This window comes from Sodiomyces alcalophilus (assembly GCF_042370955.1).
Source record: "Sodiomyces alcalophilus JCM 7366 unplaced genomic scaffold ACRALscaffold_6, whole genome shotgun sequence".
Lineage (NCBI taxonomy): Eukaryota > Fungi > Ascomycota > Sordariomycetes > Glomerellales > Plectosphaerellaceae > Sodiomyces > Sodiomyces alcalophilus.
This window is the reverse complement of record NW_027263537.1, coordinates 3,361,353-3,376,042: the sequence shown is the minus strand read 5'-3', so window position 1 is coordinate 3,376,042 and position 14,690 is coordinate 3,361,353. Positions and strand designations below refer to the sequence as shown.

Here is a 14,690-nt window from a genome sequence, read left to right as displayed (position 1 = left end):
TTTTATATAGAAAACACCTTCTTTGAATGTATCTACTTATACTCTATCCGCTCCTTATCGCGATACTATTAGTCTATTTGGATCCGCAAGTACACTACGCACAATTAAACAGGGGTTAGGGTGTACGTACCGGTACGCGACATCTATAGCCAAGATAGTGGCGTATACAGACTACTGCGCGGGCTCGTGTAACCTTCCGAAATAGGATAGAGAGGGCTGCAAATACCAGACAGGGCGGCTGCAAATAGTGGTACTTAGCTAGAGGGCGGGCGATTATCGCGTACGTGACTATGGTATTCGGGCTGCCTAGGAACTAACTAGTTAGCTGGATAGGAACCGATAGAACTGCTACTGATAGAACAGATAGAACAGATGGAACAGATGGAACAGATGGAACAGATAGAATAATTAGAATCGCTTTAATCGGTTCAATCGCCTACGCGAGTTATTATCATAGGCACGAAATTAGTATATCGAAGTTTGGTGTAGTACTTCGGCAGCTTATCACTCTTATCATAGCCCCGCTATAAAGTTAGTCTTATATATGAAATATCATTTCTTATATAATGGATAAACAATCCCTAAAAATAATAATAATAATAATGATAATAATACTCTCGAGATTCCTACTATCTTAATAGATAGTAAGAGTATAAAGAAGCTCGCCGAAAACCCTGAATTTCATAAACGAGTAAAGCATATCGACAGGCAATATCACTACTACAGGCAACAGCTTTATAATAAAAAAATACAAATCGTATATATAAATACGAAATTTAATATAGCTGAAATAATAACTAAAGGTTTAGCAAAAGAGGCTTATAATACTCTTTGCGGTTATATAAACCTAGGTTATAAGCACGATACGTTACCTAAGTATAATTTACCGCCTTATAACAATATTAAAGAATTAAAATACTAGGTTTTATTACTTAGCGTTCTTAGCTCTTTATAAGGGGGTATAACTAGGTTTTTACCTTCGGGTTTTCCTAGATATCAAAGGTTTTTATGAATTTTCCTTTGAATTATAACATGCTATAATAATAACAAGGGTTTTTGAAATTTTCCCTTAAATTAAAAAGAAGAGGTGTTTCTAAATTTTTCCTCTATGTATTCTAGTCTAGATAGACTAGGATTACTACGCTATAATATAACCATAACTATAACCTGACTAAGCTGCACTTATTATATAAGAGTCAGCTTACGGGGGGGTATTGATATTATACTTATAATAAGTAATAATCATAATAATAATAAGTATAATATCTAAGTCAAAATAAACAGTATATAGTTATAGCTATATAACTAGATATCTACTTTATAACCAGCTTAACCTATACTATAATACTATACGTATTATATATATATATATACTTAGCTTATAATATATATTATATAAATGTACTAGGTATCGTAAATACGATTTCTTGGTTATTACTTAAGCTAATAACATGGCGTGATAACCGTCGCGTAGGCTATTAACGTAATAGTCGCCACCTAATCTTTTAGGGTCTTTTGCTAGCCCCGGATCCAGGAAGAAATCCCAGAAGTCAGTTCTTTACACGTTCGCGAAAGAAGCAGTAATCCTACGGATCTACGAATTCAACAGCTATTTGCTTAATTTTCCTCTCTTCCGCACATACAGGCTACTACTCGTAGCCTAATTTATTAAAAGGAACATATCCTACACGCGACTCTGACTACCCTGGTATTATATCCTCCTCTTTTTATAATATCGCCGTCGTGATATTATCCTCTATATATTCGACTATTAATATATAGGCAGTCTCTATATCGGTTCGGGGGACTATTCTTTCTAAGCAGGCAGTCTCTGCTCTTCCGTATCTATAGTACTAGGACCCGTCGAATCGGAACTATAGGACTATTAGTATATAGGCAGTCTCTGGGTCGGGATAGTATATAGCTGTTACTAATAAGCAGGCAGCCTCTACTCTTTTAAAGCATTATCAGGATCGCTCTTCCGGAGACTCGGGCCCCGGGAAACTGTTTTTAGTGTTTCTGTTATATATAGTGTTTTTATTGTTTTTATGGATAATATATCGTAACCGGAATCAGAAACTCGTATTATAACCTTCTCTTTCTTTTCTAGTGCCCACGTAACGCGCTATTCTTCCGGGCCTTAACCTGAGCCCTTCTGCCGCTATTAGAGGATAAATTAAAACCGTGCCGTATCCGAAGCTATATCTAAAGTCGTCTTATATTCACTGGTCCTAGACCCGCAAAGCGCGGCTAAGAGACAATGTACCTCCACTGTGCGCACGTCCCTTTTTAACCCGCAAGACAGTAGTCCATAGTATGATAGTGACCTGCTGCCCTAACAAAGAGTCTTCAATTGTCTTCATTTGTCGGAAAGGTACTTCTGTTTGTATGGCATAACACACCTAATTGGATGTCACTCCCCGACAACGACCTGAACGTGCGCAATGCCTGCTCACATACTGTCCTGTTCGTAACCAATCCTGTTCGTAACCAATCCTGTTCGTAACCAATCCTATTCGTAACTAATCCTATTTATAACTAATTCTATTCGTAACTAATACTATTCGTAATAAATTCTATTTATAATTAATTATACTTTATAACTATTCTAAGAATTATACTTTTATTTTATAAGATTCTACTCTTAATTATGATTCGATATTATACTTAGATAACGACTTAAATATATATATATATATATAAGGTTAATCGTATTAGTAAAGTATTACTTTTTATATTATTAAAGTAGGTAAAGAGTATAAATAAAATATAATAAGGTAATATATTAATATTAAGAATAATTTATAAGATAATATTCTTAATAACAAGGTATAGAGTAATAGTTAGTATATTAAAGGATTTAAACTTAAAAGTATATTTACTATAAAGAGTATAGGTAAATTCGTAATAAAGATTAATATATAATAGCTTTATAATACTTTAAAGTTAGATAACATAATACTCTGTTCTTTGTATTTAATTCACCTATAAAAATACTTATAAATAACTATATAATCTTAATAAAGTATTTAAATTAATATTAAGATAGCAAAGTAAAAGATCTATATACTATAAAAAAATAGGTAAGTAATATTTAATATATTATAAATATTAAATACTTATATAAAAATAAGATAGTAATACCAAAGACTTTCTATAGATAAATAGTATAGGTGGATTATAGTAAAGCTATTAGTATATAATCCAACTAAAGCCTATATAATATAGTAGATAAATATAGGGTATATAAATATCGTATATATATAGTTATTATATACAAAGAGAATATATAGGGGAGGGTATAGGTAGCGTATAACGAGTTATATAATAAGTAATAGTATAAATAGCAGAGTTACGGTCTATAGCTAGACCGGAATCTAAAGTAGCTACTTTATAATAGTAAAGAGTTATTATTAAATTTACTTACTTATATAATAAAACTAATACTTAAGTGAATAGTAAGAGGTTAAATTTTATTAACAATATAAGTAGCTAAGATTAGAAATAGAAGCAGAATTAGTAATAGAGATAAGATATATATAAGTTTTATAAAGCTTAGATAAAAGTCTTATAGGTCTTAGAATTAGTACTAATTGTTAATATCTGCTATTATTAACTATTATATAGGTATAGGCAGAAGAATAAGGAGCATAAAGATATATATATCTTTTTACTAACCTATATATATATTAATAATATTAATAATGGATTTATGGCTTGATTATTAATATATAAGGTTAGTAATATGAAATACGAGCAGAGAAGAAGTCTATTGCATAATGCAACGTAGTCTACTACGTAATAGTAAACTATTGCGTAAGGTAGAAAGCTTATATTAAGTCTACTGCGGAATACAATATCCTTCTCTTCTTTATTCCTTTTTCTATATATATCTGCTTCTTCCCTCTCTCTTCCTCTCTTTCGTCTTTTTTAAGTTAGTAACTATATTCTTAATATATACGGAAGTTATCCACGATAACCAATATATCCTACTGGATTATCTCATATTATTTATACCAATAAATATCTATATATATATTAAAGGAAAGAAAGTTACTTATACTATATAAGTATATATAAATAGCATATAATAACTAAATGTAAACTAAGAAAGTAATTATTATAAATGTATATAAGTAGATAATGGAATAGACTAAGTGTATAGCTAATAGTATTTAATTAGATTAATATTAGCATAGTATAAAAAGTAGGCAAGGGGTATATATAGGTTTTAAAATAGCTATTCTATAGAAGTGATTAGTAGTATATTTCAGTTTTACTATTATTATACGATATTTATTTTAAGAAGCTAAAAATATTTACTATATATTAATAATAATCTACTAAATTATAAGAAAACCTAAATACGATTCTTTATTCGATTTATAACGTATTATATTAGGCACTTACTTATAAAGGTTTAAGGGAATCCGACTATATACAATTTAAAGCACTTAATCTATAATAGCGGTTAGTATTAAGACTTCTTTGAACCTATTTAACTTATTCCTGTGTTTTTTTACTTAATATAGTAGTATCATTTATAAGTTATTAGTAAGCAGTTAATAATTATAAGTTAATATTAAGAATAAAGGTAATTAATTAATTTATTAAGTTTTATAACCTAAAATAATATAAAAAATACTATTTAACTTAATAGTTATAGGATTAGCTTTATTATTAGTATATAACCTTTATATTAATAAACTAACAACATCTACTGTATATTAAGAATAGTTTAATTAATTATAAGAATAACTAAGTACGGCTATATAGTCGCTTAATAATTTAATATACTAGGAGGCCCCTCTTCTGCGCCCGAGGGAATCCGATTATAACGGGCCGTGTTACCCGAAGGGCGAGATCTTCTTACCTCCCCCGTAGGGTGAGGTGAGAAATCTCGTATCTTAAACCGAAGCTGTATCGTATCCAAAACTATGCTATATCCAAAACTGTACCGTATCCAAAATAAGACTTAAAGACTTAAAAACTAAAGACTTAAGACCGAAGACTTAAAGGGAAACCGTGACCGTATCGAGACTAACGCGTTAATAGGCCGTTTATTTAGGTAGGTAGGAACTACCCTTGTGCGCAGGATTATAATCTCCCACGCCGATTATATCCACCTCCGAGCACTAATTAAAGAAAGGCGAAGCCATTACTATGCAGAACGGCTCCGGGTAGGGCTAAAATAAATAACTAACTAATAGGCTAGCCGAAAGGAAGAGTTAAGCTCGTCACGGGTCCATATCTAGAGCTAAGGGTCCCGGGGAGACGGTCGCCAGGCCTCTAGAAGGGTCGGCAGTAGTCTAATTAGGGGAACGAATAGCTATAGATAGACAGGCGGGCCTACGGTCGGCTCTTCTGGATCGTCTAGATATCCGAAAAAGGAAGGATAATGCAAATTATGATTGTTATGGGTAATAGGTGATAATCGTCAAAGATCGGACGAAAAGCTAGCTAGATATAGTGGGTCTATTCCGAAGAATAGCCGTATATAAGACTAAATCCCTGGGACCGCGTACGTGGTCAGGTGATATCCAACGTCCTGACCCGGTACACGGGTCTGCCCCTCTATATTAGTAAATCCTATACTCCTCTATAGACCCTTTCCCTTCCTTTCCTTAATTCTAGTTAATATAATTATTTCGCCTTATTTAGTACGATTAACCTGTAACTAGCCGCTTATATAGCTAGAATTTAGCGAACCCCACGTGCTATATTAATATAGCCTTAGATATAAACACGCCGTTAGGCGACGGCAGCCGCACGAACCCCGCCGAGCTAGCTAAGTGGATAGACCGAAGGATCACCGAAGCTATTAATATAACGCTAGGTCCTTTATAAGAATAAATAGCTTAATAATAAGACCTGCTTTACGAACTAGCGAACGGTTTCGTAAACACCTAAGCCTTATAGCGACCTTCCCCTAATCTCGCGCTACCCTTAAAAGGAGCCCCTGTAAGTATACCTATGGAGTTAGTAGTAAGTCCTCCTACCCCGGTAACTCCTACTCCCCTTTAAATCAAAGTCCTATAGGAACGATATCCTTTACGTACCAAGCCTTTACTATACCCCGCGAAGTTTAGCAGAAAACGAGTAGAGTATACTTTTGATGAATTGGGCTATGAGTAGTAGGCTGTACGCGCGGAAGAGAGGAATCAAGCAAATAGCCGTTGAATTCGTAGATCCGTAGAATTACTGCTTGTTTCACTTATGTGTAGTTATGTGTAAAGAACTGACTTCTGGGATTTCTTCCTGGATCCGGGGCTGGCAAAAGATCCTGACAGATTGGGTGGCGACTGTTACGTTAACAGCTTACGCGACGGTTATCACGCCACGTTATTTGCTTAAGTAATAACCAAGATATCGTATTTACGATACCTAGTATATTGATATTATTATTAGTATAATTATTACTTATTATAAGTATAATATTAACACCCCCCGTAAGCTGACTCTTATATAATAAGTGCAGCTTAGTCAGGTTATATTTATGGTTATGGTTATATTATAGCGCAGTAATCCTAGTCTATCTAGACTAGAATACATAGTGGAAAAATGTGAAAAAACCTCTTCTTTTTAATTCAAGGGAAAATTCAAAAACCCTTGTTATTATTTTAGTATATTATTCAACGGAAAGTTCAGAAAAACCTTTGATATCTAGGAAAAACCGAAGGTAAAAAACCTAGTTATTCCCCTTATAAAGAACTAAGAATACTAAGTATTAAAACCTAGTATTGTAATACTTTGAGATTATTATAAGGCGGCAAATCATACTTAGGCAACGTATCGTCCTTATAACCTAGGTTCATATAACCATAAAGAGTATTATGAGTCTCTTTTGCTAAACCTTTAGTTATTATATCAGCTATATTAAATTTCGTATTTATATATACGATTCTTATTTTGTTATTATATAGCTATTGCCTGCAGTAGTGATACTGCCTGTCGATATGCTTTACCCGTTTATGAAATTCAGGGTTTTTGGCGAGCTTCTTTGCACTCTCACTATCTATTAAGATAGTAGGAATCTCGAGAGTTTTATGATTATTATTATGATTATTATTGCCTCTTATATTAGAATCTAGACCTAGATTCTATAGTATATCTTTATATAGATTATAAAGAGAAATTCCTTCTTTATAAGCTTCTATAAGAGCTATATATTCGGCCTCTGTTATTAATAAAGCAACGACTTTTTGTTTAGTTAAGGTCTAACTAACGGGGTTATTTATTCCCACGCAGTAAATATATCCTAAAGTCGAGGTTCTATCTTCGATTATATCTAAAAAGCTAGCATCAGAATAACCGTAAATACCAAGGTCTTCTTTATTATAGTTATATAAAAGACCGATATTAGGATATATATTTATATAAGCCCAGATTCGATTTAACGCAGTAAAGTGGTCTTACAAGGGATTACTCATATAGCGAGAACACTGGTTAACTACGTAAGTTATATCTGGTCTTGAATGTAAGGCTAGATATAGTAAAGCCCCGACTTCCTATTAGTATTTATTTATATTATTAATTATTACTTATTCAGGATTTAATACTAGGACCTTCTGATATATACAAGGGGTGTCAACCCTTTTCAGACTTCATTTATTATACCTTTTAAGTATCTTATTAGTATAAGGCAACTAACTTATAGAAAGAGTTTTGTTATCTTTATTTATATTTATTATATAGCCTAGAAAGGTATTTATTTCACCTAAGTCTTTAAGTGTAATATCTTTAGATATCTCCTTAAAGAAATAGTCTAAAGTGTTCTTAGAAGGGCTCAGAGCCACTATATCGTTAACGTGGCATAAAAGAGTAGCTTGTTCTTCTATTCTTTTAATTTTAGTATATTTATAAAAGGTAAAAAGTCCGTTATCATATTCAGAGACCCGGCAACCTAGCTTAGATAATATCTTAACCAGGTAATTATACCAGAGTCTAGGACTTTGTTTTAACCCGTATAAAGCTTTATTAAGCTTATAGAGAGTTATATTATTATTTTCTGAACCATCTTCTTTCTCGAAGCCTATAGGTTATATAGTGTATATCAGGGTATCTATATTAGTATGAACGAACGCGTTTTTGACGTCGAACTGCCTGAATTTCTAGCTGCGTGATACGCCTAGTATTAAAGCTAGTTTATAGCTTTCTAGCCGGCAGGTAGCTAAAAAGGTTTCTAAGTAATTAAGACCTAGAACCTGATTAAACCCCTGAATAACCCACCGAGCCTTATATTGAATAGCTTTGTTAGAGCTATTATATTTGATTCTAAAGACCCAACGACCTCCTAGTACGTGGTAGTCTTCTTTTATTTTATTATAATTATTAGGCGTATTTCTTATACTTATTAAGTCCCAGGTCTTCCTCTTTTCGAGTTCTGATATTTCTGCTACCATTGCGTCTATCCATTTACCTTTATCTAGGCAGTTCATAGCCTGTTTATAGGTAGCTGGTTCGTTAATCGAATTTACAGTTAAAAGAAATAAGGAATTTTCTTAAAACTATAGGTTTCCAAGTATTATATCTTTTATATAATATAGTAAGTGCGCACTATTATTATAGGATATTAAATCCTTATAGTCCAGTTTTAATGGTTTTAAAGGTATTTAGACTTCTAGCCTAGTACTCTGGCTACTGTTATTATTAGTCGGGCTATAGTTAATATTATTATTATTATTATTATTATTATTATCAACAGCTAGAACTTCACAGCCCGCTGCCCGGAGACTCTTTCGTCTATTATTATTCTCTTCTTCAGGTTAAATAGACTTAACAGAACGTTTCGAAACGCGCGAAGGAATATTTTATAAAAATTAACCGGTATTTTCACTAAAAGTGATTCCTTTATTATACTCAACGGGTTAATAAGGCCCGCGGTTAGAAACCTGATTATATGCCTAAGTATTATTATAAGGAGGGAGGTTATTATTATTGTTTTTAGGCGTATAGGTATTATTATAGTTGTCTAAAGAAGAGTGAAGACACTGATTCTCTAAGACATAAACGTCTCGAAACCAACCAGTCTTTCTAGTTACTAGGTTATAAACCTTATAGTTATAGTTATTAAAACCTATTAAAGCACCTCGAAGTGCTCTTATATCTAGTTTCTTTATATTCGGGTCGTTGTTTTTATAATAAACAATAGAACCCTAGACCCGTATATTATTAATATTAGGTTTCTGACCTTATAAAAGCTTAAAGGGACTCTTATATTTAAGAGCTGAATTAGGTGATCTGTTATATATATAAATAGCTAAAAGAATAGCTTCACCCTAAAGGTATCGAGGCAGCCCTGAGTAGAAAAGAAGAGCTCGAACCGTTTTTATTATAGTTCTTATAACTCGTTTAATAGAGCCTTAAGCTTTATGAGTATACGGTGGCTTTATATTATGCTTTATACCTTTAAAGAGGCGTTAAAAAGAGGCGTTATTAAATTCTTTTCCACCGTCAGTATCTACTTCTTTAATAAAGAAGTGATATTTATTATTATTATTATTATTTTCCACCTAAGCTTTCCACTCTTTTATAGCTATAACTACCGTCGTTTCAGACTTATCTAAGAGCAGTTATGCCTATAGGAACCGGGTAGAACGGTCTAATATAAACAAAATCCAACGCTTCTTATTATAAGAAAGAGATTCGATCGGTCCCTAAAGATCTATATAAACCTTTTCTAAATAGGAAAAGTCTTTATATTTATTAACTGAATCTTTATTCGTAAGTGTAATAGACTTGCTCTTCTTATAGGCATCATAGCTCTGTATTTTAGTTAACTCTTTGTTAGTTACATTATAATATTTTTAAAGAGTATTAGTATAAAGACGTTTTAAGGTAATAGGGTTAATATAACCTATCCTATTATGCCATAGCGTTATGCTTTTAGTTATAGAGGTAGTCCTTCGACGGTTATTACGGTCTCTTTCTTTATAAAGATCTTCTTAAGGTTAAAGAGGTTAAAGAGGTTAAGGTTTCTTTGTTATATTATTTCTTTCTTAAGGTTTAACTAACCCCTTTCTTTGTTTATTTAATTTCTTTAAAGCCTGTTCTTTAAACCTCTGAAACCTATTTATTCTAGTTGAGTCTATAGGCTGTTTCTTTGGTATTTTTCTTATATTTATTATATTTATGTTTAGAGACTCAGCCCCTCCGTATAATAGTGCCCGTGCTATAGCCTAGTATAGCCCGTTATAAAGCAGAGCCATTATATAAAGAAAGAGGGGCTCTTTATTATTAAATAATAAGAGCTTCTTGTTTCCAGTAAGACCGCGAGCTTTATTATTAAGATAAGAGAGACTAATAATATTCGTTGCTATTTCCGGTATATAAAGGCACTCTTTTAAAAGCAGAAGCTTTCTAGTATCCTTGAATTTTATAACGCAGTCTCCTTCACCTTATATCTTTATTTCCTTTACCTAACCCTAACGAACAGTTCTCTCTTTAGAATTATAAGTAGAAAATAGTCTTTTATTTATAATAATATACGCCGTAGCCCCGCTATCTACACAGAAATTCAGATCCAATTTAATACTATTTTCTGCTTATATTTTATAAATCTTTTCCACTAACCAATCTATATTAAGGTCAGTATCATTTATATCTTTATTCTTAAAAGAGATAATAAATACCTGATCTATATCCATTAAATCCTATATAAAAGGATTAGGACGGTCTAGAAGAGGAAACGGAGGAGGGAGGACGTCTTCAAAAATAACGCCGGCCTCTTCGTTTTTATTATCGTCTTCCTATTCTTTTTGCTTTTCTTTTTCCTATGGCTAATCTTACTAGTAATTCTGTTAATCTATAATTATATTAACCGTAGCAGACTCGTCGTTTTCCTCTTCTAAAGACGTATCTAAGGCGTGCTATTCCTTTGCCTTTAATACAAGGTTTATTATACGCTTCTCTTTTCGAGAAAGACGCGTATTTCCTCCTTTCTTTTCCTTATCCTTTTAAGAGGACTAGGATTTATTTACCCTATTCTAAGTATTTTTCCTTAATCCCGAATTATCCTTTATTACCCAGTTCTTAGGTGCTTTTTCCGGATAAAGAAGGGACTCTCTAGGGAGACCTTATATTTCCATAAAGAGACCTTACACGTGACATTTTTGTGGGGCCATGACAAAGCCGCCGAGCTGCCTAAGTACTATGCTTATTTTGATGTACACGCTTGACCGTTCGTTGTACTGGTCTTGCACCACCCCTCGATTTCCCTAAAGTCGGTGACAGTTTAAGGCAAAAGCCGCCTAAAAGGGGCCCTTAAGACATCTAGTACAGGGAAGGAAGGGGGCACAGGAATAATGGTACTACCTACCTAGGTAGATACAAGTCGTAACTAGGTACGTGTATTACCCCTCTAGCCTGCGGGCGGGCATAGCGGGAATAACGTAAAAGATAGTAATATCAGGTATAGGTATCTACTTAAGCTATACATACAAATTGTATATATACCTTAAGGAGCTTGGCGGCTTTGTCATGGCCCTATAAAAATGTCACGTGTGAGGTCTCTTTATGGAAATATGAGGTCTCCCTAGAGAGTCCTATAAAGAAAGTAGCAGTTAGTCGGCGTATAGCCAGGCTTCTTATAGTTCTTATAGAATAAACCCTTAGTCTTCTTCCAGGGTTTCTTTATATTTTTCTATGATTTTAAACCTTATATAAGGAGGGTATTCGATATCTAATCGACCTTTCTTAAAGCATCTATTAATTCCGCTATTAATTTATCTAGTATATAACCAGTAATATCGTGACGGAGAGCTTAAGTTATTTACCCTACTATAGATTCGTACCTTTTATCGAGACTATTAAGAATCCAGGCAAAGATCACCTTATTAGAAAAGGATATACCTCTTTAATTTAAGGTAAGCAGTCTCTCTTATATTTTATATAAATACGCTTTAAGATTAGGGAATTCCGAAGGCGAGAGGTTAAAAAAAGAAGTCAGGACGATATAGTCGGCCTAGAATCCCTTTGCTTTATACAAATCCTTTAGTTTATCCTATACATTTAAAGCTTTATTTATTCCTTAAACCTAGGTTAAGGGACCGTCTAAAAGAGCAGAGAGTATATCTCTAGCTACCTTTAGAGACTCCTCCTTCTGTTTTATAGAAGGATTTACTGGAAGGGGCTTTATAACGTCTTTAATATATTTTCCTTTACGAGTAAAGTAAGCGTGTATTCCTATAGTCTAGTTTTAATAGTCTATACTGCCCTGGAGCTTCCGGACTGAAATTTCTTTACTAGTCTCTTATTAGGCCCTTTTTAAGTAATAGAACAATATTTTTTATTATTTATTTAGATCAGAATTAACTAAGTTATTTAACGATTTATTTTTATTAATTTTATTCGTTTTCCTTTATTCCTTTTTCTTTATTACGTTATTAATAAAGGATAGAAATAAAGAATACTAAGCCAAAGGTCTGATTCTGATTAGCCTAGCTTCGAAAAGTGGGTCCAAAAGTGGGTCTAAACGGTGAAGCTATTTATAGATCTTATAGCGCGAAGAAAAGCGATGCTCGTATGAAGCGAATAACAGGATTTCTATAGGCGGACTTTTTACTAAAAGCTTATATACCACGTTATAATATCCTGTTATTATAGGCAGCGCGGTAGGTTAAGTGGCTTAATGATTATAGCTATTATTCGTGGAGCAGTTATAAGAGCCTTTATATTTAATCCACGTATTCGTTATTTTTCTTCTTTTTTAAACAACCCTTCGTAAAATAAAGGAATAATATATCCGATTATAATAAAGAGCCTTATTCCGATCGTGTGGTTCTTCCTGGTCAGGAAGAGCTTGGCATAACTCTTAGCGACCGTATTAGGAAGAATAAAGAGCTTTAAACCGTGGTATCGGAACGAACGGTTCGAATCCATTAGCTATCTTCGGGAGATAAAGGGATTTCGTACGGTCGGGGATAAGGATCTACGACCGGGGGAGGATAAAGGGATAGCCTAAAAAGGCAGGTAGGAGTCTTTTTGGTATTTTTGCGTGGCCTAAAAAGGTGAGAGTCTTTTTAGTATTTCGAATAGAATAATAGGGTAGAAAAGAGTAGATTTCCTTCTTTACTAAGCCGGGCTTATAACCCGTTAATGAATTAGGCTACGAGTAGTAGGCTGTACGCGCGGAAGAGAGGAATCAAACAAATAGCTGTTGAATTCGTAGATCCGTTGGATTACTGTTTATTTCACTTATATATAGTTATGTGTAAAGAACTGACTTCTGGTATTTCTTCCTGGATCCGGGGCCAGCAAAAGATCCTAAAAGATTAGGTGGCGACTATTACGTCAACAGCCTACACGACGGTTATCACGCCATGTTATTTACTTAAGTAATAACTAAGATATCGTATTTACGATACCTAGTATATTTATATTATTATTATTATAATTATTACTTATTATAAGTATAATATCAATATATACTATATAATTCTAATATATTCGAGATAAGCTCCTCTTAAACGAATACTTATTTAATAACCGGGCCGAAATATAATATTATATTAACTTATACTTAGGGGGAGTGCGTAGTAAGTAGTATTAGCCTATTACGCCGCTAAAGGACCGGGAGGTACCCGCGACCCCGAAGTATTCCTCGCCTACCTAGACCGTATATATAAGGACTAGAATAAATAGCCCCGCGCGGCCTATACGCTATATTCCCTTAAATAATATAAGGAATAAACCTTTGTATAGTTTTTATTAAAATTCGAAAAGTGGATTATATAAGTAGGTGATAGCGAGTAGGCCGACTTAGCGAAGATTATGTTCCTTAATAGAGCCCGAAGCTTAAAGCTACTTAACGCCTTAATTATTACGAAATTACCTTTTAATTACCTAAGCCAGGTCACCGAGGTTTAGGGTATTGCCTAAAGGCTAGAAGGACTGTACCTAACTAACTAGAATACTTATATACTGTCACAGGTTAACCTCTTAAAGCTATAGTGCCGGCACTAGGCCGGAACCGCTAATCAGTATATAGATCTAATACTCGGACCTCGCGCTGCCCTTACCGCGGATTCGTATAAACCTAGTAAATCCTGCACTTCCTTATAGACCTTTTCCTTTCCTTTCCTTAATTCTAGGTAATAGAATTATTCGGCCTTACTTAGTACGATTAACCTATAACTAGCCGCTTATATAGCTAGAATTTAGCGAGCCCCACGCGCTACGTTAATATAGCCTTAGATACAAACACGCCGTTAGGTGGCGGCGGTCCTATAAACCCCGCCGAACTAGCTAATTAGACGGATAGAAGGATCACCAAAGCTATTAATACGACGCTTAGTCCCTTATAAGAATAGATAGCTTAATAATAAGAGCTACTTTAATAACTTATAAACGGTCTCGTAAACGCCTAGGCCCTATAATAACCTACCCCTAACCTCACGCCTCTCTTAGAGGGAGCCTTTACTAATCTACCCGCGGAGTTACTAGCAGGCCCTCCTACCCCGGCGACCTTTACTCCCCCTTAAATCGAAGTCCTATAGGAACTATATCCGCTATATACTAAGTGTTAAGGGTTTTTCGTGTAAATAGTGAAGAGACGTTATAAGATAATTAAAAAGATAATATAAACTAATAGGCTAGATTAAGAGTAAAATTATTCGCTAAACCTCTAAGTCACGAGTTTAGCTTTACCTATCCTTTTTATAGATAACCAAAGCTTCTTTCCTAAGAACCTC

At 33.7% G+C, this 14,690-nt stretch overlaps 1 protein-coding gene across 1 annotated transcript; it reads left to right on the top strand.

Moving 5' to 3' along the window:
• Nucleotides 1–2,260: 2,260 nt before the first annotated feature.
• Nucleotides 2,261–2,506, top strand: ACRALDRAFT_210096 (uncharacterized protein; the record flags this gene model as incomplete). The annotated part of the gene is made up of 3 exons (XM_071023035.1): nt 2,261–2,273; nt 2,309–2,322; nt 2,375–2,506. The coding sequence occupies 3 exons, from the start codon at nt 2,261–2,263 to the stop codon at nt 2,504–2,506; spliced, it is 159 nt and encodes a 52-aa protein (XP_070873736.1).
• Between the last annotated feature and the right edge of the window lie 12,184 nt (nt 2,507–14,690).